Source organism: Pezoporus wallicus, unplaced genomic scaffold (assembly GCF_028554395.1).
Source record: "Pezoporus wallicus isolate ANWC-B61680 ecotype Strahan unplaced genomic scaffold, APGP_CSIRO_Pwel_v1 contig_6382, whole genome shotgun sequence".
Lineage (NCBI taxonomy): Eukaryota > Metazoa > Chordata > Aves > Psittaciformes > Psittacidae > Pezoporus > Pezoporus wallicus.
The window spans coordinates 999,267-1,021,897 of record NW_026638015.1 but is presented as its reverse complement, the minus strand read 5'-3'; the positions used below and the strand labels follow the sequence as shown (position 1 = coordinate 1,021,897).

At 39.7% G+C, this 22,631-nt stretch overlaps 1 protein-coding gene across 13 annotated transcripts in view; it reads left to right on the top strand.

Annotated features, from left to right (window-relative positions):
- The window catches only part of CELF1 (CUGBP Elav-like family member 1), a 66,227-nt gene that overhangs the window by 38,798 nt on the left and 4,798 nt on the right, over positions 1–22,631 (top strand). For 6 of the 13 annotated variants that reach the window (XM_057408857.1, XM_057408870.1, XM_057408867.1 and 3 more), the window contains 9 exons: positions 2,091–2,225; positions 2,391–2,470; positions 2,878–3,039; positions 4,367–4,448; positions 6,821–6,949; positions 14,452–14,565; positions 14,739–14,924; positions 15,796–15,939; positions 16,693–16,861. In XM_057408857.1, coding sequence (XP_057264840.1) covers positions 2,091–2,225; positions 2,391–2,470; positions 2,878–3,039; positions 4,367–4,448; positions 6,821–6,949; positions 14,452–14,565; positions 14,739–14,924; positions 15,796–15,939; positions 16,693–16,820 — 1,160 coding nt within the window. In that variant the 3' untranslated portion in view covers positions 16,821–16,861. The remainder of the gene's footprint in view (positions 1–2,090; positions 2,226–2,390; positions 2,471–2,877; positions 3,040–4,366; positions 4,449–6,820; positions 6,950–14,451; positions 14,566–14,738; positions 14,925–15,795; positions 15,940–16,692; positions 16,862–22,631) is intronic. The other 7 variants (XM_057408864.1, XM_057408863.1, XM_057408861.1 and 4 more) reach the window with 7 other exon arrangements.

Below are 22,631 nucleotides of genomic sequence, written 5' to 3'. Positions count from 1 at the left end.
AAATCTAAGAAATGCTTTTTCAGGTGCTTGACCAATTTGAAGCAAGGCCTGTTGCGTCTAGGGTGGGGGTCAAAACTTATTGTAGTATATAATAGGTATATTAGTATACAAATATATATAGTATATACTGTATATATACAGTATATACTATAGTATACAAAAGGGAGATTGAAAATTCACCACTTCTTCAGTAGAGAAAAAAACTGTGAATATTTCTGCACATTGGCCATTTCAGATGGATTAAGACATTTAGCATCTACCATTGGGTAAATGATCATTTTTCCATGCAGTTCTGTTATGAGTTTATAGATATACATGCTCAAATGATTGTGTGCTTGTATAAATTGCTGCAAGATAAGCAAAGAAACTGTTTAACATCTTGTAGTTTCAGCCTTTCTAGGCTTAGCTGAATTTATTTTTTCTTCATTTGCCATAGTTAATATAAGATTAGCGTTACATAATGGAGAATTCAGTCCTGGCTCGAGAAAACTTACATGTCAAGATAATTGAAAACAGAAGATGGGATATATGGGTAACATCTAGTAGGAGTAATTCCATCTGCACATTCCTCTGTGTGTATACAGAATATGTGCCTATATAAAAACATCTAGAAAAGGAGTAATTCTTTTCAACTGTTGTTGGGAGGAGAACAGAATAGGTTCTTTAAATTAAAATTGATCTTGCATCTCACACATATCCCACCCACACACAAATATCCTGGAAAGGGTTAAAAGGTATTTAATGGAATTTTAGGGTGACAGTTCTGAGGCCATTATGTAATTACATGAGTTTTAGTAAATGGTGTAGGTGAAAATGCAAATTGGAAAGCATCAGTTAAAGTACTGTAATGTGCCACTAATAAAAGGGATTCTGGGTCTCTTGAACTAAAATGGATGGCAGAAAGTATTTGAAAGTAGCTTTCTGCTCTAAGCTTGAAAGTGAACTGGGTACCACATAAGATTTAATAATCAGTTAAAGTCATATTCATGGAATAGTTTGGAATTTCCCTCTTAAACACCACAGAAGACTCAGCAAATAAGTTGATTTCCCCTCACCATGGCACTTAATAGAAGACTTTCTTGAAGCTTCAAGTTGTGCTGTGTTTTTCATGATACCATGTCTTATATTGTGCTGAATAATATATATATAATATCAGACTGATTTATATTTCCAAATGGTATTTGGTATAATTTGCTTCATCCTTTAAAAGCAAGTATTTCAGAGGTGATTAGCATCCTTAAATAAATAAAGCAAGACACAGGTCTGCTCTGGATTTGAATTTACCCCACTCCCTTAAATGACCTTAAACTGACATTCATAACCACCGACTGGAAAGCTAAGATAAATGTCTTTCTGCACCATTTATTTTAAATTGGTCTTCACAGTGAAAGGTACTATTCAATTCTAATGTATCTGGTAATATCAGCATTTAGAGACAAGGTACAGTAGCACATGGTCTATTGTTCTGATTTGAGGTGTTAGTTTCACGCTCTTGGTACAGAACAGAATGGATGGATCTGAAATAGAACTAAAACTGTTCTGGTTTAGTAACAGATGTCGCTTCCACTGTTGAGACAGGAGTGTGAGAGAACAGGAAGATGTAAATTTAAGTGGTTGGCATGATGAAGAGGCTAGAAAAAAGATTTCTGCATTTCTCTATCAGTTTAGATACAGTTAGGTATGTTGGTAGTCTAAAGATAGGAGAGACAGAAGTGAGAGAATGAAAATAGCCCAATAAAACGCACACAAGTCTTCTCTCACTGACCAGGAACTGAACTTAGGAGATACAGGGAAGTGCTGAATCTGATATATTCTTTCGTTATGTTCTTGCAGTTCACAGGCTTGCAAGGGAGAAACAGTCAGCAAAATGTAAGCACAAACCATCCTAAAATGTGCATCCTTGAGGTTCAGTGAGGTATCTTATATGCATCCTCTTAAATTGAAGAGATACCATTATTGGGAATCTGCTTTTGACAAGCCACTACCTTCAGTACAAGGGAAATAACTGCAGCTGGTGGAGAAGGCTCGACAAAGTAAGATCTAGTAAGCACATACTTGCTGGTAATACTCTTTTTCTTTTGCTTTCTTAGCAGTAGAAGATAGGAAGTTGTTTATTGGAATGATATCCAAGAAGTGCAATGAAAATGATATCCGAGTGATGTTCTCCCCTTTTGGGCAGATTGAAGAATGCAGGATATTACGTGGCCCAGATGGCCTGAGCCGAGGTAAGCCAGAAGCTTTTCAGACAGTTCAAGGCTCTCCACTGGATGCTGCCTTTTGCAGCTCAAGGTGGCATTTTTTTCCTGCCCACCACCATTTTCATGTCTTTATTGATCCCAGTGATTGTGGGTGTAAAAGAACGACTTGATTTCTTTCTGTTCTTTTCTCAGGTTGTGCATTTGTGACTTTTACAACAAGAGCCATGGCGCAAACAGCAATCAAAGCAATGCATCAAGCACAAACCATGGAGGTAAAATAAGTTAGTGGGTGTCAAGAGATGATGTAATTTGTCAGGCAGTCACTATGGATTTTGGAGGACTAAAGGGCAGAGAAAGGGCTAAGTGCAGCGTGTGTTTCTTCACAAATGCTACTCCTGGAACTTTGTGTGTGTTCTGCTTCTGTTTTTAGAGCTTGAGATAGAAACTTCATCTGCAGAGAAAATACACTAAACAGAACATAGGATTAAAGCAAAAGAGATTTTGAACCTTTAATGAAATGTGCTGTTTAAATATATATATGTATATATATGTGTGTGTGTATGTATGAATGCATGTAGAGGAAGGGAAGAGGAATGCTTCCAATGACTGGGTCTGAATGCAGTATTTTTGTGACTGCTGGGGATAGCAAGTATGTAATCGTTTGAATTGCTGTTTGCAGGGTTGCTCTTCTCCCATTGTGGTAAAATTTGCAGACACACAGAAGGACAAAGAGCAGAAACGAATTGCTCAGCAACTCCAGCAACAAATGCAACAGATCAGTGCTGCCTCAATATGGGGAAACCTGGCTGGTCTCAACACACTTGGACCCCAATACTTAGCAGTGAGTTTCTGATTTGGGTTCTTTTCATCTCTTCAGAGATTGCAGTGTCTGCCTGTCTTGTAGTGTTTAATGGATTAACTTTTTAGAAGGCTCCTGGTAGATATTAGCAGGGTTCTTAATCCCCATTTAGTGCATGAGGAGGCTGAAATTAAGTTATGTGCTAACAACTAGTCGGGATACATTTAGGTGAGGATTTCAGCCCCATTCACTGTAGCCCTAACTATTGAAACTTCTTTGTTTCTTTCCTGTCTTCTGTAGAATGACTTTGCACTGGGAACATTTTCTTAGTATGTTATGGCTTCAATGCAATATAAATGCCTTTTTCATACTTATGTGATTTACGTAGTTCTTGTATTCTTCTTCCAATGTTTTTCAGCCTTTATTTCTCTCATCCACTTCCAGAGAAACTTAGAATAGTAGTTGGTGCTGCCCAGATAGAAAAGGTGATCAGGTTGGACGTATCAATCAGACAGTGCGCAGTCAAATAAAGAGAAGCTACTGTCTTTAGTAAAATTGACATAACAGAAAGTAGTCTGCTGTTTGCCACTGATCTGAGTTGATTTTGCTGGGTCCCTAAAGTGTAAGCTTTCTGTAAACTGATGAGCTGTGGCTAGAGTGATTGTGGGAACTGTATTCATACAATATAAGGTCTAGGGAACAGAAAAGGAAAATTTCATGGCATTCTTGGTATGGTGTACTGTTGAAGTGGGGGCATTCTGTCTTTTACTACTGCTTTAGGTTTGGTAGTTTGGATTTTTTTTATAACACCGCCTAGTTAATGGAGGAATGAATTGGAAATCCCTCTGGCTTCTGAGCTGAGGCTTGAAATTTCTCTCATGGCTGCTGTGCTTACGGAAAGCAGAGTGGGTTCTCTCTCATGGTGTGTCTTTGGTTTTGGTATGGTATTTGCCATTTGTTCTTTGCTGGCAGTGTCAGCTCTTAAGTCTGGCTTGAAGTATCATATACTTAGGGGTGGCAGTCCTGCCTGAAGTGCTTTGAATAGGAGCTCTCTCACTACTGATTCCACTGGTTTTTGTCTTGGTGTATTAGCTATAAACTTCCCTCAACACTGATAATGTTGAGTGAGGAAAGCATTGTGCTATTGCTTTGGCTGTAATCTGCATGGGCAGTGTGGATTTTCACTGTGGTGGTGCTCTGGCTGTAGTGTGTAAGGGGAATTCTCTTTACGCTTTGTTACAGTGTGGTGCATGGGCAGTGGGAATTCCCCTTGTGACGGCGCTCTGGCTGTGGTGTGATGCAGTTTCTCCCAGAAAGCGGAGCCAGCCCTCACTCTCACTCTTGTTTTGTTTTTTGGTGTAATGTCTAGCTTTATTTGCAGCTCCTTCAGCAGACAGCAGCTGCATCATCTGGGAACCTGAACACACTGAGCAGCCTCCACCCAATGGGAGGTGAGTTTTTTACACCAGAACACAAATTCAGTGCCCAAGAAAAGAGGGTAGAGAAAGTAGACAAAAAGCTGTAGACATGTTAATCTCATTTGAAATAAGTAGTCCTGTGTTTACCCACTCCTCTGAAATGACAGGAATCGGTTACATATGTGGATCTTCCTCCTTAATTTTAGTTAACCATTATCCCCAAGGTAAGTTGTCATATGCTGGTAATCTCCCTACCTCTGCCTTTAAAACTGTCTTCCCTTATGGGTGCAAAAAGATGACTCTCTTATTTTATCCAAACAAGTGCATATGTGAAGCATTATGTTTTGAAATAAGCAATAATGCATGTGATAATGGATATTTAGATTGCCCATTTTGAGTTCTTTGTTCTTAAATACTTCAAATTTGGAGATGCAGTGTGATCAAGTTCTTCATTTAGGTTCTTTAATTCCTTCATTTGAATCATGATTGATTATGCTATTGCTGTTAGGGAAATACCATCTTAATATGTATGAGCTAAATTCCTTGCTGTGAACTGCTAGTCAGAACATTCATTAAGTATAGCTGTAAGTATGAGTGCAGCCATTAAGTACTGGGCTGCAAATTGATTGTCCTTTCTGTCTTCACAGGGTGAGTAATAAAAATCCATGTGTTAGTAACTCCGTTTATCACATGCTCTAAATTCTTCTGATGGCAAAAAGAAACCCTGTAGTTTTGGTTTTAATACTCACAACATTAAGCTTTTAAAATTGCCTTCAGGAGTTGTACAGTAGTTTGCAATATCACGTGTCCTGTATTTGCAGAGGTTGATCTAGAAGTGGTAAGGAAGTGTCTTTGTACATCTGACTTTCTACTGGTGGGTGTACCAACACAGTCAGAAGCTTTTGCAAAGTGTTATATTTTAGATTGTAAGAACTTTGATTTATACTTGAGCAATCATTGTAGTGGAAGATGTCCCTGCCCATGGTGGGGAGGTTGGAACCAGATGATCTTTAAGGTGCCTTCCAACCCAAACCATTCTTTGATACTTGAGCTTGATTCTAACCTTAGCTTCTTACGCTTACTGTTTTCGTATTAGACCTCTTCAGCTGATCTTTCTTGAAATTCACAGGAAGAAAAATTAAGTAGGTAATTATATCCCAAACTACAATAGACTTTGTAGACAAAATTTAATCTTGATGCTGTTTGAAAGCAGATGGGAAAACAATATGATCATGAGAGGGCAGGTGCAGAGTGAGCATGCCATTGCTTCTAAAAGGAAGCAAGCTGCTTTGTTCTTCACTAGCTTTAAGATTTGCACTCTTAACCCTCTGCATGTAGCACAATAAGAAGTGCAACTTCTTGATTTTAATTTAATCCTTTTTTTTACAATGGCACTTTGAGAATCTAAATAAAGGCAGATCCTCTTGTTTCAGGCACTAAATGTAGTTAAGGAAACAGACTGTCACAAAGAGAAAACAATTGAAAAAGATTGTAAAAAATGAACTATGCTAATAGTGGAAGTTTTCTTTGGAAAATAAATAGTTTATACTTTCATTGCCATTTGCAATCTTTTGTTGTCTGCACATACTTAAATTGCAAAACTGAGATTTTGCTTATTTGAGATATGTGCTTTGTCACCAAGTACTTACAAACTATCCAAAAGAAGAGGTGCCGTGTCTTGCCAAGGACATTTTGATGTTGTAAATGAATGGTAATGAAATTAATTTTGGTTTTAATTTTGTAGGGAAGAATTTGTAGGGATTGTCTGAAGTCAGATGAAAAGAAGAGAAATTTTTAGAATAAGTAAAGGTAGAAACAACAAAGGGAAATAAGGGAAAAGGCTTGAGAGGCAGAATTGGAAGAGTGGAGCTAGCCTACCAAAGGATGGCTAAAATACAGAATTTAGAAGAATGTTGATAGGGATGATAATCTCATGGCAGGAAAAGGGGGCAAGCTACAATGATGAAGGTGTGACTTTGTGGCCACTGTGGTGTGTAGGCCTGCTTGAAAGAATTCTGCAGTTATTGCTGTTTGTTTACAAAGAGTATAGAGCAGCATGAGAAAAGATGTTATTGGCCTGATGTCTAGGCAAGTTGTCTACCTTGCAGATGAGCTATCAGATCCTGTCTTGACTCAGTTAAAGCTGCTATGCTTTTGTCTACTTCTTAGGATAGTGACTACCTGCTCTTGTACTGAAAATCATCTATCTTGGCAAAGAAAGACTTCTTTTTTAGTTATAATGAGGAATATCAATGTGGAAAAGATCAGTAACTACTATTAAGCCTCTTTTTTTTAAGCTTCTTTCCATCCCTCCCTTGCAATGTGCTAAGACTGCTGGATCTGTTAAGCTTGAATGATGGTGACCATTATAGGAGATACTCTATGTATTCTTCAATGTGTTGCAGGACTGAATGCAATGCAGTTACAGAACCTGGCTGCACTAGCGGCTGCAGCCACTGCAGCTCAGAACACACCAAGTGGTACCGCTGCACTCACTTCCTCCAGCAGTCCCCTGAGTGTGCTCACCAGCTCAGGTAAGATAACTTCTTATGCTGTACATGGGTTGCCTTAGGAATTGTCTCAAGATAGATGTCATCTGTTTTGTCCATCCCTTTTTGTCACTTTCATGTTGATTTCTTAATAGATAAGCGATTTTACTTAGTAGATTCACTTGCCCTTTTTTAGGATAGGTATCTTTGCCATCAGCAAAGGCTTTTTTTACCTGCTGTGTTCCTTCCTCCAAATGGTCAGATTAATTTAGAGTAAAAGCAGTTTTTGAGATCATGATGAAGCAGAAAGGTAGGTGACCTCTTTAGAGTTATGTCATTACGGTCTCATCACATACTCCGTTTACCTGTGATTTTGGGCAGATAGACCCTGTTCTTCTGGACATGGAGATAGAAGATGCCTTAAGCATGAAGTAAGGCATTCTGTGCACTAGAACAGTACAGTTTATATTCCTCTGGCATTAATGAAGACAAGGATACTAGAACTACCTCACAGCAGTAGAATAAACAGACCACTAGTACATTTATTGGAAAGCAGATATCTAGAACTGAGTGTACGAGTCGCAAATAAAAATCAGTATCTTCCTCTTCTGTTTTGTTTTGGGTTTTCTTGTGGTGGTTTTTGTTTGGTTTGGGGGGATCTTGAGGGGATTTTTTTTTGTTTTTTGCTTTTTGTTTTTAGTTGGTGGTGTTTTTTTGTTGTTGTTGGTTGGTTGGTGGTTTTTTTTGTTGGTTGGGGGGGGGGGTTGGGGTTTCTGTTTTGTTGTTTGTTTGTTGTTTGTACATTACCCAGAGAGGCAAGGATTCCAAGCAGTGCTCTTTTGCTGCCTTATTGTTAAATGTGATCATTAAATACAGCAAACAAGAAAAAAAAAAAGTAAATTAAATTGTGCTTACATCAGACATGCTCAGGTTTTACCACAAATGAGGATCAGTATCCTACTCAGTTATTTCTGTCGTACTTTCATTTATTTCTATATCCTGACATGGAAGGGAGATCCTGTCTTTTCAGGGTGTCAGTTTTCCGGCATCTATGCTGTGGTATGTGGGGTTGGCTGGTTTTTGGTTTTCATTAAAAGCCAAATTGCTTACCCAGTTTTGAAGTCCAGCCTACGGAGTCGACATCCTCACCTGTGGTTGTGAGAGACCAAATGGGGGTTTCAAATTTCCAGAGGTAGCTTTTTGTATTGTATAGAAGGAGCAAGGTGCTGGACTAAGAGATCATAAAGAGATTACAAGGAAAAGCTGTTTAGAAAACCTTATGTCACATGCTGAGGAGTTAAACCATGGGTGCTTTGCACAGTTTTCTACTTAGAGAAATCCCCAAGAAAGAATTCACCTCAAAGGGGGTTCTGCTACTGGACAGGGTATCTCTGTGGTCTGCAGTTCCTAAAGATGAAAATGGCAAAATTCATCTTGACTCCCAGCTATGTTATTCTATCTGTAATTAAAACAACAACAACAAAGAGTTGAGGCTACAGAAAAGCTTCATTTATAACCCACTAATGCTGCTTCATCATAGACAAAGCATAGAGATGAATATATCTGAGAGTTTTTCCTATATTTCCTAATGTAGAAGCAGAGCTGAAATTGTCAGGTTAAATTTTGCTATGACTGGCTTTTACAAGTATGGTTTCCCTGTTGGCACTTTCATCTGCTGACTGGAGCAAGCTGCTTCTCTGATTTGTTGAGGTGGGGAAACGGACTGGCAGGTTATGAAGTTCAAATGCCAGAGGTGCTAGAAAAGGCAGAGACAGCCTCTTCTCAGAAGTGTACAGGGAAAGGACAAGGGCAGTGGACACAATCTGCAACAGAGAAAATCCTGACTGGATACAAAAGAAAAATGAAATGAATGGTGAGAGTGATAAAGCTGAGGAACCAGATGCCAGAGGGGCTATGGAATCTCCATCATTTCAGCGATTCAGAATGCAATTAAAAAGATCCCTGTACAGCCTGACCTAACTCAGAGTTTAGACCAGCTCTGAGCAGACCATTAGACTATGTGATCCGTAACGGTCGCTTTCGACAGAAGTTATGCTACTGTTCAGGGATTCTTTGGAATTGTTTTTACCTCCATGAATTTTAGCTATTTCATAGCACTCTGTAGGTTCCTTTTCCCTTGATGAGAGATGTATCTCAGGACTTACCCACTTTTGATCATACTGGTGGAGGGGCTGGGGAATGGGAGCAGTCCATTTTTAAGTACCTTCTGCCCTGAATCCAAACAACTCTGAGTGCCGGTCATATCAATAAATGATTGTTGCCAACAATCAGGTAATCATGATGGGTTATTTGAATTAATATCCTATACAGATGTATTAGTTCACTCTTAAGGGGGGCAGGAAATCTCAACGTGTACAGACAGCATTCAATCTCATGATACTTCCTATAATTATACAGCTTTTTAACTCGAGTCTGAGCTATTATGTCTTAAAAAAGCAAACTCAGAATTCTCTTGGTTAATATTTGTATGTGCATTCGCACTGTGTATGTTCATATAGAAGGCTGTTGGACTCCACACATTCAGGGCATCCCTCCTGAACCATACCTAGACCTTAAAAAAACTCGGCATACTGTTCAGTACCATCTGTTGGTAAATGCCTTCCTTGTCTGTGGGACGTATGGCAACATCTACTTTGATAACCTTTTAAACCTAACTGCAGATAGGATGACTGCCACCTTGAATTCTATCCATCTGTCATCCAGATGTTCACCTGATGCTTATTTGGGCATCTCTTCCAGATTGTCCTCAAGTTGCATAATTGGTGGAAAATCCAGACAATCATCATGCCCAGTTACATTTTTTTAGTTTCTTTCACCTGCATTGATATCTTTTATGTTTGGGAAACTTTGAAGTCTACACAGTGCAGTCTGTGGTCTGTGGATAGGTTATATGGCAAAATGGTTGAACTCAGAGGTGCTAAGTATCACTGTTGTGTAGTCTTCCTACTCATTTCATGTGATTTTGTTTAGATATTACCAAGCACTGTTGTGTATGTTGATGGAGCAAAGCTTTCAGCCTTGCAATAAAGTAGCTACTCTTTGAAACTGAAAAGACAGCTGCTTCACCCACCTGTAGGTAATCCATGCTACAGAGACTGTGGCCTTAGATAAATTCATTTCAACTGATAGTTTGTGAAGGGAGATTCAAGAAAATATTATAAGAAGTAGCTTGCAATTGGAGTGTCCTGTCTGTCATCTTTTTGACTCGGATATCAATAAGAATTGTCTGCTTCAGAGCAAAACAGAATGGCTGCAAAAGCTGGTTTAAGTTTCTATTTCTCCTCCTCTGAAAGGCAACCATCAAAGGTCCAGCAAAGACTAGGTGAATTTGCTGGCTTTAGTGTGTATCCAACAAAGTTGCTTTCAGAGAGTGTCTGAACACCTTTTCTGGAATTTTCAGCTAGTTCTTGTAGAGTTAATCTCTCTGACTGGCTAGGACTCGGTAGATGGATCTAAGAAAACATAATTTTGGTAGGAACCAAAAACTGCACAGAAACAATGTTAAGATTTGGGTATGGAGTAAAGAACATGTATAAAGCTATATTGGTTTTCCATCTCCGCTATTTGTGCTGTTTTTCTGGTCTAAAATAATACACAGGGTGGCTAGAACTGTGGAACTCCTTCCCTGTTAGGAGCAAGGGAGCTTGAAAAATTGAAGACTGGCCCACAGGGAGGATACGATTGAAGCTTAGAGGTACTTTAGTGTTGTGATGAAGATGAATAGGGAAAGACCAGTCATCAGCTCTTTCAAGACAAGAATTATGGGTTATCAGATGAAGTTGTTAGCTGACAGTTGACAAAAAAGCTGTTTCTTTGCATAGTGCACTATCAAATTGCAGAACTTGTGCCTTAGAACATAGCAGAGTCAAACAAGTTGGGTTTGTGGACTAATGGAGGAAACTAGAAACCACCTCCCTGCTCTCCCCAGTCCTCAAAGTTATTTAAGTACATTAAGTTATTTAAGGGAATTTTAGGGTAAAATGTAGCTGCTACTTCTGGGATGAAATGCAGTTAACATGCAAAGCGTCTACCCTGAAACAGTTCCACTGGCAGTCCTGCAACCTTAGCATATGAGAAGGTAAACTGGACAGAGTGGAGCAGAGTGAAGACACAACCACCAGACTCTGTTTTATTCCATGCAGGTGTGGGAACGTGCAAGTGCCATGTACTAATAAACCACCTAGCAGCTGACAAAGAAGGTGCTAGAATTTCACACCAAAATATGTATGACTAGAGCCACTCCAGTTCCATATGCATATGCTCAAGCTCCTTGTTTAGTTAAAGCTCCGTAATCATATACTTAAGCTTTATAATCATACATATTTAAAATTGCGTAAGTATTCAGTTAAGAAATTGAAACTTACGTTGCTGTGAAAGAGCCTGAACAGATACAAGGGCCTTTTGTATCTGATGCTGTCTCAGGAAACCTGAGAAACAACAGTGATTCACAGTAAGAACTGATAGCTGGAGAGGCTTTGGCCTTGTTGGCAGGCCGAGAAAAGACTAACAAACCTCTAATCAAGAAAGACTGTCCTTGAAGTCTGCTGCATTCTGACAACACCTGGATGACCATCAAAGTATGTGAGGAAAAACATGATCAGATGTCCTTTTGGTTGAAATATCATCATTATAATGTTATTTTAATACTAAAAATCCCATTCACAGGTCAAAAGACCTCTGCTCAGGTGGGAGACTCTCTGCATAGCATGCATTATTAGGCATTTAGTTATGTGCTCCGTATGCAAATTAGCTGAGTTAGTAATAAGAATTAAATCACCTAAATATGTGAAATTAAGGAGGAAGGGAGGGGGGAAAGTTACAACTTCATTGTAACTGCTCACATCCGTTGATGGGCTGAGCGTGTGTTCTCTCCCCCATAGGGATGCCTATTGGGTAAGAGCTACACAATTGATTTTTAGCTGGCTTTATATATTATTCTCATGCTTGTTCTTGCAGTTAGTATATTATATTGTCACCAGCAATATAATTCTCAGTTAAGATCAATTTTGTATGAGTTACCATAGACTTAAATTGACTTAAAATTGGCTTAAAAACTTTAAAAATGTTTTAACTTGATGGGTGAATCTGCGATAATGTACCCTGAATAGGATGGTTGAATCACCCTCTGATGCACTGTGCTGCTGCCGAGGGCTCTGGCAGGCTAAGTGGGCTCAAGGATCTCTGGGGTGGTAACAAACCTGTCAAACTTACAGGTGAGGGGGTAAAATCTTCCACCTTATTGGGGGGGGATAAACCCCTTATGCAGGTTAAGGCCCTTTTAATGTGACAGTGTTCAAAATGCACTGAAATTAATGAATGAAAATTGTAACTTCAATACAAAAACATTGTCCTTGGCTGAAAAAAATCCTAGATTCACAAATTGCTGCTTTGGTAAATAGACTATACCCAGGGTATACTCCTGTATATTTGTCCTATGTTTCTGCTCTACTGTTACTTATCTGCCATTACTCATCGTCAGAAATGGGTGCTGACTCAGTACAGCAATTCCTAGATACATATGATAAAATAAACCAAAGGGTGTTAAATGCTCTTGGCATTTGCAGTACTAAAGCATATCTTGTTTTGCTTAAAGAGATTTCTGATAAAGTCAGCTAAGCTAAAATAACTGCATGCAGTTTTTTGTAGTGGTTTAAGTTAATTTCTTTAAAACCACATTCTTTCTAAAGTAGGGAAGGCATCTGCTCTCTCTTACCTTGCTCTTTAGCTTTTCATTCTTTTTTTTTCCCCATACCACTACTGTTTTATAGTGGGGTTGCCCCTTTTTAAAAGGTGTTCTCATCTGTCAAATGTAGCATTTCAGTGTTGCAGAAACAAGTGATATTCTAAAATCAAGGCAGCTGTATCATATCTGAACACTGGCTTTTATTCTGTCAGCTATACTGGGGTTTTTACCAACTTGAGGGTTACCCTGTTACTTGGTCTCTGTATTTTTCCAGTATCTAATACGCTACTGATAGTAAGATGGGAAGTGTCTCCTTTTCTTCTGAGAAAGTATCTTAAGATATAATTTGGGACACAGTCTTTTAATTTCTGACTTGATTGAAGAGTTTGTCTAGAACTTTACCTAGAGGAGGTTTGTCATGTCCTCTGTCAGTTCAAAAACTAAACAGTGATGAGAAGTGCAGCTCGCTGGGTTCTCATGCAGCTTTTGTCAGGTAGAACTACTTTTGTTGGGTACAGCTTTTTCTGGGGGCTCATTAGGCAGGCTTGCTGTTTTCTGTTTACTACCATATTCCACTCCAGCAGAGGTTTTGTGCCACATGTATGAAGTGGGGAATACGCAGTGTGGGTGAATCTGCTTGAAAGGTGCAAACCATTCTTTTAAAAGTTTTAATGGATGCATGCAGCATAACTGAGAATCACAAACACACAAAGGAAACAGAAAATGCCTGAATTCCATTTCTGTGGCTGCCCACTTGGTGAGACAGATAATTCCTCATGAAACCAGACTACAAGATGCCTTTACAGCACTATTCTGCAGTGTCTTTTAAGCTATAGAAGCCATAGATATTTTCCAGTGTATCTTGTGCAGTAAATTTAAACTGCATCAGTAACTGTATCCGTAGCTTTTCTTGTTTACCTTCTTTAGATTTCTAAGTAGTCCACAAACCTCTTAGGAAAACCACTACTATATAATCATAAAATAAGAAAACAATAGTATTTTTTATCATATCCATAACTTTTGTAGATGACTTTAAATTCTGTTTCTTTTGATATACCAGCAAATGTTTTTCTTGTGGTTTTGATGTCTGTCTCTGTAGAACTGACTCTACCTGTTGTAGAATTTGGCAGGCAGTGTAAGCTGTTAGTCTGCCAAGTACTATACCTGTAGACGTCTCTTACTGAGTAAACATGGTTGAAGATGTTAGTGGCACACCAGCAGAGGATAGGCTGTGTATTTTGGATGTACATTCCAAGACTTCTCATGGCTCTAGCCCCAGCTGATGCAGCAAGATTTTTAATGGGAAATCATTTAATGTGTCGAAATAATCTGGGCATTTGCTGTTCCTGCTCTGTCACTATGGGAAAACCATATGTTCAGTTTGACTGGAGCTTTCTTTACTGTCCATAACGTACCTGTGTCAGGCTTTTTCAGCTTGTGTGATGTTTTGAGGATAGATGCTAATATGCAGCAAGTCATTCTGACTCACTTTAGTCAGCAGGAAAGAGGCACTGCTGCTGGTCACCTTATGTTGAGGTAAAAAGCTGTATGTTGTCTAACTCTTGGATGTCTTTTTATTTTCTACTAGTTTTCTATTATCTACAAAGAGTGGAAGTTATGATGAACTAGAAACGTTTTGAAAATGTGGGGAAAGATTAGAAGATGTAAGCAGTATGATCAGTCAAGTTGTGTGGGTTTGGGTTTTTTTATTATTGACATAAAGTATACTGCATTGCCTTGATCTCTTCCTTACCAGCCTTTTCCAGAGAAAAACCTTAATGAAGAAGTTGAATTATCAGGCCCACAAAATATTGCTTGAAGTCTAATTATCTCATTTTAATAGCAGGTTCCTCACCTAGCTCCAGTAGCAGCTCCTCTGTTAATCCAATGGCTTCTCTTGGAGCGTTGCAGACACTGGCAGGGGCCACAGCAGGCCTCAACGTTAGCTCTTTAGCAGGTAAGCTGTGTGTTTTAGTGGGTTGTGGGAGGAGCTGAGCATCATTCCTCAGTCTGTGCTGCTTCCCTGGGGGTTTTCCTGCCCCCTGCTTTTTGTAATAGTACAGAGTATTTGAAAGGTAATTGATCTGGCTCAGTGGAAGTACTTGGTCATCTCTGTTTTCTCTTGTACAGGAATGGCAGCCTTAAATGGAGGTCTCGGCAGTGGTGGTCTCTCAAACGGGACAGGTAGCACAATGGAAGCTCTCACACAGGCTTATTCTGGAATCCAGCAATATGCTGCTGCTGCATTGCCCACCCTCTATAACCAGAGTCTCTTAACACAGCAGAGTATTGGTGCAGCAGGAAGTCAGAAAGAAGGTAGGCAAAAAGGTGTAAAAACAGCTCAAGAGGGGTTTTCAAAAGGGCAGGCTTAGCCCTTGCAGCTACCTTATCTGCAGAGGTTTTTATTTGGCAGCATTTTTTACAGTTCTAGAGTTACTGAAGGAAAAAGAAGGAAAGGAAGAAGGAAAACCTGTGAGGTGTCTGTTAAGGGCTGTCCAAAGTAATTTTTATACAGTGGAGTTCTCTCAGGGTTTGTCTATTCTTAAATGCTTAGGATTGTACTCCTCCACTTTCCTGGAGTACAGAAGAGTGTGATGTATCAGGATGCAGCCTGAAAAATCCCACTGTCAATGAATCGGTTATGGTTTTGTTAACCTTGTTTTCCTGGTCCTTCCTTTCTTCCTGCAGCTACTTAATGCCAATCTCTTCAGCTTCAGAATCAATTTAACATGTAAAGTACTGAAGAATGTAGGAGTACATTTTCAGCAGAATGTAGGATGTTTAGAAAAGAACCTGTCAGATTACAAGTAATGCAATTACTTGTAGTTTGTATTGAGATTTACTTAATTGCTTGAGCTGCAAGCTTTGCATAGCCATTTTAGTTGGCATGTGGGGCTCAAACTCTTCAGCTTTCATTACAGCAAAGATCTGTGAACCAGTTTTGACACAATGTGGAAATCTCACATAAAAACAGTGAGAAAGAGCTGGAATAGTTGAATGGTCAATCCCAGCAAAGGGTCATGCTGACTTATTCTGGAATCAAGTACTCCACAGGAGTGCAGACAGCAGTTTCATTGTTTTACCTAGAAAATGTGGCTCAGATGGCTCTTTCACCCTTTTTTTTGTGAAGTGGGCCTATGTTATCCATGCTGTTTCTGAATTTCTGTTCCTGTTTGTTGTTTTCAAGGTCCAGAGGGAGCCAACCTGTTCATCTACCATCTCCCCCAGGAGTTTGGGGATCAGGATCTGCTGCAGATGTTCATGCCGTTTGGAAATGTCGTCTCTGCCAAGGTCTTCATTGACAAGCAGACCAATCTAAGCAAGTGTTTTGGTATGTTTGGTCTAATCATTACCTATAGGAAAGGCAGTTTATTTCTAGTAATCTCTTTTCCAATATATTGTTTAGTCTGGCTTTTAAGTCAAAGCTAGTGACTTTTTTTCTCCATATTCCGAATAAATAACTCAATCCAAACTCTTCCAGCAATGAAACTGTATTTTCTCCCCAGTTACTGATTCCAGCCCCATTGACTGGAGTTATTCAAAATAGGCTCATTCAAAACCCTGGAGAAGTTTATTTTGAGGATGCTCTTTCCCTGGAGTTATATACAGCTTTTCATCTGAGAGAAATCTAAATATAATGGTACAAGTGTCATGCTGCCTTGACAGCTACTTCACTCCAACCAAACCTACTCCCATATAATGCCAAGAGGGTGATTTCAGTCTTGTATCTTTAATGAGCTTTCATATATAGATTAAAATTCTCCAGGCTTGGTGTTCTCGGGTATGAGTTCTTATATATCAAGCTCATTTTTGTTGATATATGTTCTGTTGGACCAGAAAATGTTAATTTAACATCCTGAGCTTTGTATATCTTTTGGCCAAAGTTCCATACATCAGAAAGCAGTGCTTTGTCTGAGAGCCCTTTAGTAAGAGGTTCTTATGAAGAGTCTGCAACAGTTGGGAGCTTCTGAATATGGCATTTCATGCAAACCTCTCTTACCTTGCAAATACCTGCATTTCCAATCGTGAGTACCTGTTCTGAAGAGCTTTGTCACGGCTTAATTATGGGGTTTCCTTTCTTCAGGTTTTGTAAGTTACGACAATCCTGTGTCAGCACAGGCTGCCATTCAGTCAATGAACGGCTTTCAGATTGGCATGAAGCGTCTGAAAGTACAGCTCAAGCGCTCTAAGAATGACAGCAAGCCATACTGAGCGCCCCTCCCCTCCGGGACTGGAGTGAGAAGGATCTTCTGGTAAGTTGGAGAGGAGCGCACTTAGTGATTCGAAGCCCTAAGGCTGTGTTTTTACAGTCCTGGAAGCTGATCCATGCCTTCTATCTGGCACATCTTCCCCTGAAGACTCGGCTGCAGCCTCTGCTGAGAATCCCGCTTCGGATGGAGGACAAGTTTGTGCTTTTGTTTCCAGTGTTTTACTTTGGAGTTTAGGTGCCATATCGCTGAGGTGTTTCTTTTTTATTTTATTTTTATTTTACCTTATTTTTATTTCTCTTTTATTTGAAGTTTGCTGTGTTTGTAACCAGTGTGTGTTGAGAAGGACCAATGCCAGCTCCTTGGGGGTGGGGAGGCAAGGTTAAAGGGAGCAGCAGAAACTGACACCACACTGCCTTGGGCTAGAGAGGAGAAGGGGGAAGCAGAACTGACACCACACCACCATAGGCGAGAGGAGAAGGGAAAGCAGAAATAACACAGACCAGCTGATGAAAACAAAAGATGGGGAAAGAGAAGTGAGTCCATCCAACTTTGGGTGAGCAAAGAATTGACTCCATGTAGCCAGTGTCATACCCCATCCACTCTCAGAAATTTCTGCAGCTGTATGCTGTGGTTGGGGTTTAGTAAATCATCTCTAAAGCAAGAGGCAGGCTAGAAGGGTGAACACATTAACAAGCCAAAGGAAAACTGCAGTGATTTTATTTTGCTGTATATAAAGTAGTGTTTATATAGCACTGTGAATGTACACAGCACTTTATAAAATTATTAGGTAGTATCCCTGCCCTGAAAATTTCACTGTCAATTTACAGTTGAATATTAATGAGATGCAGTAAATTACTCCATATTTAAGCAAACTTATTCTATGTACTCTACCTAGGTTTTGTAGAAAGGTATAGAGAGACAGCTTAGTCTGGATGAATACATCTGGGGCTGGAAACGAGAAACTTTTGATCCCTGATAATTTACAGATTACTTTTTTTTTTTGACAATTTTCTTCTTAACAGTTCATCACGTTCCCCATTTCTGTGGAATTCCCCCTATTCTGTGGAATAATGTCCTTTTTGCAGAGTATTACTTTGAATTCATTCTGATAAGCGTAATATAAGTGCTGTTTGTTTCTCTATTAAAAATACTTCCATTGAGACACAAAGCCCAGAGTTACCCTAACACAGCTCTTGAGGCTCCTGTTTCATACATGTTTTTATAGGATTTGATTTCTCAGTTTTAATTCTGTTGCAAAGATAACTTCCTGTTGTGTTTTGTTTTCTAAACAATTTGTGCAGTGATTTAGTCTAGTAATTAGGTATTTATTTATACTGCAGTTTTCCTTTAAGGTGGTGTGTACCAATGCAAAACAGGCTAACACAGGAGCTGTGGAACCAGAGCAGAGCATTGAGCCATTCAGTCTTACTCTGCCTTTTGGTACTAGCTGTTATCTTCTATATTGAAGGAAAACTGAACACACCCCTTCAACGAACACACACTTTCTCTGCACACTTGTGAAATTGCTAATGCGTTGCTAAGGGCCTTTGTTATACACTGGTTTTAGGGGGCTCAAAGGATTTTTGACACTCTGGCCTGAGTTGTTCTAAGAAATCAAGAGTAGAGTCCCATTTTATAACCACCAAATCCACCTCTGTCACAAGAGGAAGTTTACAATTTTTGTGTGTCTTTAACAGAAGTTCCATTTACCTCATTTTTCTCCTTTTTCTTGTTTTATTTGTATTCCTGGTTCGTGATGCTGTTTCCCAGTTAACACTGTAGTCTGGGAGCCAGACTGTGTGGGTCAGACGTAGGGTTGAGACTTCCTGTTCTGCTCCAGCAGGAGGAGCACTAAACCCAACAAACCTGAGATCTCGTGGTCTCTTGGAAATGTCGCTGGTCTGTTGGGAGTGTTGGTGTTCCCAGGGACAGGGCCTCTTGAGATCTCAAACCTCAGAAGTACAAGGCCTGACCTGTAGCATCCAAGAAGAGCCCTTTCCATTCTTAAATTGAAACTCAAACCATTGATGCCAGTCTGTCTGTACTGATGGCAGACAGGTAAATCTATCAGTATTACCCAAATCATTTTGTGGTGGCAAAGGTTCAGAGGCCAGATTGCCAAATTTCCCAGTTATGCTGGCATGTGGTATCCTTCTATGTTAATTATTTGACTCTCTAGAAACGTGAACATACACTGAAGTGAACCATGTACGCTTGAATTCTGCATGATGGGAAAGATGCGTCCTGGTTTTCTGAGAACAGAGTGTTGGAGTGTGAAGGCCTCCAGGGTGACAATGGGATTTTTTTTTAATATAAATAATATACTTTTCAAAAAAAAGGAAAAAAAGAAAAAAATAAACCAACAACATATTTGGGAGCAACTGCTCCAAGTGCAACCTGCTGTAACCAAGAATGTTGTTTCTATTTTTATAGAAGTTTTATACTGCTCCAGGGTGGAGAATATTTATTACCTAAATTATTTCACTGGAAAAGATTAAAAAATAACCAAGGCCAGGGTTTTGTAGAATCCTGAATGTGATTGTTTTACACACATAATGATGTGCATGATTGAAACTACTGATTTTCAGTGGCCTGTTTGCAGCCCAACAACTGCTAAAGGGGGAAGATGAACGCTGTGAACCAGTGGAGGAGAGCACTGTGCTCTGGGGTCTCTACAGTCACTCTTACCTTCTTTGCACCCTACCCCACTGTACTATCCAAGACCTTCGTCCTGTCTTTCTTTTAACCTGATGCTCTGGCCTCTTTACAAGTCATTTCAGTTGCCCAAAAGTAGGTATTTTAGCTTTGCATCCTGTAATGTGTCCTCAATACTGTAACTTACGGATCAAGCTTGGCATTGTTGCAAATAGGTGCAACTCCTATTGACTTTAGGAGATTGACCAGTTTACCCTGTGGCTTAGTTTGATCAGTGACTCCTCCCAGACATAATCACCCTCAGACACCTAACTTGGGCTAGCTCTTGTGCCTTACTGGCATAACTGTAAGTATTGCCAAAAAGCAAAAAGAAAACAAAAAACCAAACAAATCTATGCAGGTTAAGTTTTAAAAGGTGTGATCCTCAGATGGTTTGAATCAGTGCAGTTCTGCTCTGTTCAGAAGAGCTGCATCAGTTTTCACCAGCTGAAGATGTTGCCCTTTTCGTGTATTTGTTTCAGATTTCCCTTTCTTGGTGTATCTATGTATATGTTGCCAAAGTTAATAAATGTATTGAGTTTGTGAGTTGGGCAGATTTTGTTCTGATAACAGAACTGATCAGATGAAGTCAGCATTTCTGTGTCTGTTCGGTGGCTGCCACTGACTGTGGAGATTTAGGCTCTCATTCACCTTCCAGTCTTAAGTCAGGTTTCTTCCTCACTCATTGGCAAGGAAGTCTGGGATTTTGGGGACTTGGGGCTTTTAAATTTTATTGTCTTTTTAATTCCTATCATGCTCTCATTCAAGTGCAGATCAAATCAGTGTCAAATGCTTTATATCCTGGATAGGAGGATAAGGGTTGGGTGAGTTCAAATGAACTGCAGAAGGATTGGCTTAACTAGCCACATGGACAAAGTATTCTGTATGCTTATAAACCAAAGAATCCGAATTTTCTAAACAAAAGCTAGTAGGTCTTTTGATGGAATGGAATTCCATGTGCCACCAGGAAAGCCTGGAGAAGAGAAGCCTGCGTGGAAACCTCATAGCAGCCTTCCAGTGTCTGAAGGGGGCCTGTAGGGATGCTGGAGAGGGACTCTTCATTAGAGACTGTAGTGATAGGACAAGGGGTAACGGGTTAAAACTTAAACAGGGGAAGTTTAGATTGGATATAAGGAGGAAATTCTTTCCTGTGAGGGTGGTGAGGCACTGGAATGGGTTGCCCAGGGAGGTTGTGAATGCTCCATCCCTGGCAGTGTTCAAGACCAGGTTGGACGAGGCCTTGGGTGATACAATTTAGTGTGAGGTGTCCCTGCCCATGGCAGGGGGTTGGAACTGGATGATCTTAAGGTCCTTTCCAACCCTAACGATTCTATGATTCTGTGAATATTTTTAGAAACAAGATAAAAATGGTCTACTTCATACATTTTATTTTTCTCTCACATTGTTTTTACTAGAAATATCATAATAAGGTATATGTATTGTGAACAATTGAAGTCTTAGTCTGATGCCACTTCGTATCAAGTACTATGGTAAAGAAAATCAGTCTTCAGTCCCCTCAATAAGTAACAGTCCAAAATAGGATTATCTCTTTGTAGCTTAGTTTTTTCTTCCAGTAATACAAAGCTTGCATTATTAAAAATGCTTTTCATAATTAATGATTAAATTTTAATCCTAAACAGAATGAGGATTGGAATTTTTCAAAAGTACCTGACACAGTGATGGTGAATATCACTTCATACTTTAATGGTGAAGCAGTTTGCTACCTGTGGGCACTACTCACTGGAGAATAGGAGCCTCAGAAAATTTCTCCCTGCAAATACAAGGAAAAAGCCTTTAACCTGAATACTGAAGATCACGTAGCAGCATAGATTCTGCTTGCATGCTAGAATTAATTGAAGTGCTTCTTCTGTTAATGGTTGAGAGTTAGGGAAGAACAGCCAAGCAGAATGAAACTGTCCCATTTCATTTGGAAACATCTAAAAGCAATTTGGATAAAGCAAATTTCAAATAAAGGATGCAGCCATGAACATGTAAAATGCTTTCAGAGCTTCTTGTTGCAGACCTTTAAACACAAGGATGTTTATGTATCCCTGAGCGTATCTACCACAAAATATAAACCACAGAAGGCAGAACTATCACAATTGTGAGAATAAAACAAACTGGAATAACTTTCAGCAAGTCATTTAAGTTTTTATCCAGCATCTCATGGCTCTGCTCTTGCAGGCCAGTCCTTCCTCAGGGCTTTAATGAAACTTTGTCTTTCTTCTCAAAGTTGCTGAGTGAAATAATTGGAAAATCTCTATCAAAAAACCCCAAACAAATCACACAAAAGAATTTCTGTAGTGCATGCTTAGATGTCACTTGATTTCGTGCCTCTTGTTTCTCATGCCTCAGTTTGTGATGAATTTACCTTTCTGGTTTAGGATCCCAGAATGTTCTTTGTTTCTTGCACAGCTCACAAGCTGAGGAGAGGAAACAAAGGTATTTATAACACTTAATAGAACAATTATTTTATTTATAAACTCATCAAGAAAGCTTCAGAAAACACTTTTTTTTTTTTTTCTATTCATCAAACTGGCAACAGTGACTGTAGAGCTTCTCAGAGCCCAGAATCCCCTCCTCATGAAGTCAGGGAGCTGGGAACAGAAAATCCCTGTGTAGGTCTAATGGCATGAAAAGTGCTCAGCTAGGACAAGTCTTAACTTGCAGTCAAGTCTTAAGGAATTCTTCTCTCATCTATGGAGGGTTTGTCTTGTATAACTATTTTTCCCCCTCCCCTTTGTTCCAAATCACCCACCCCAGTTTCATGGGCTCCTAGCGAATGAGAAGGGACTGTAGCTGAAGGAAAGAACATGATTTCCTGGGCTACCAGTGCCGAAGAACCTCCCACGTTAGGGTGTAGGAAAAGTCTCAGCTGTCAAACCACCTGTGAATCCCTTATGTCCTCTGTCTTGTCTCTCATGGTCTCAGTCTCTGTGGGCAAATGTTAGCCCTGGAGCCATATTTTTTGGAGTTGGTCTCCTGGGGAGGGAGCTTGCTCTGTTCTCCTCCTAAACAGAGCTAGTGCAGACACTGGGCACAGGGCAAGGTGAATGCATGCTAACCAATGTGCCACTGGGCTGTGGAAAGCTCCCCAGACTGGGTGTTGAGAGGGAAA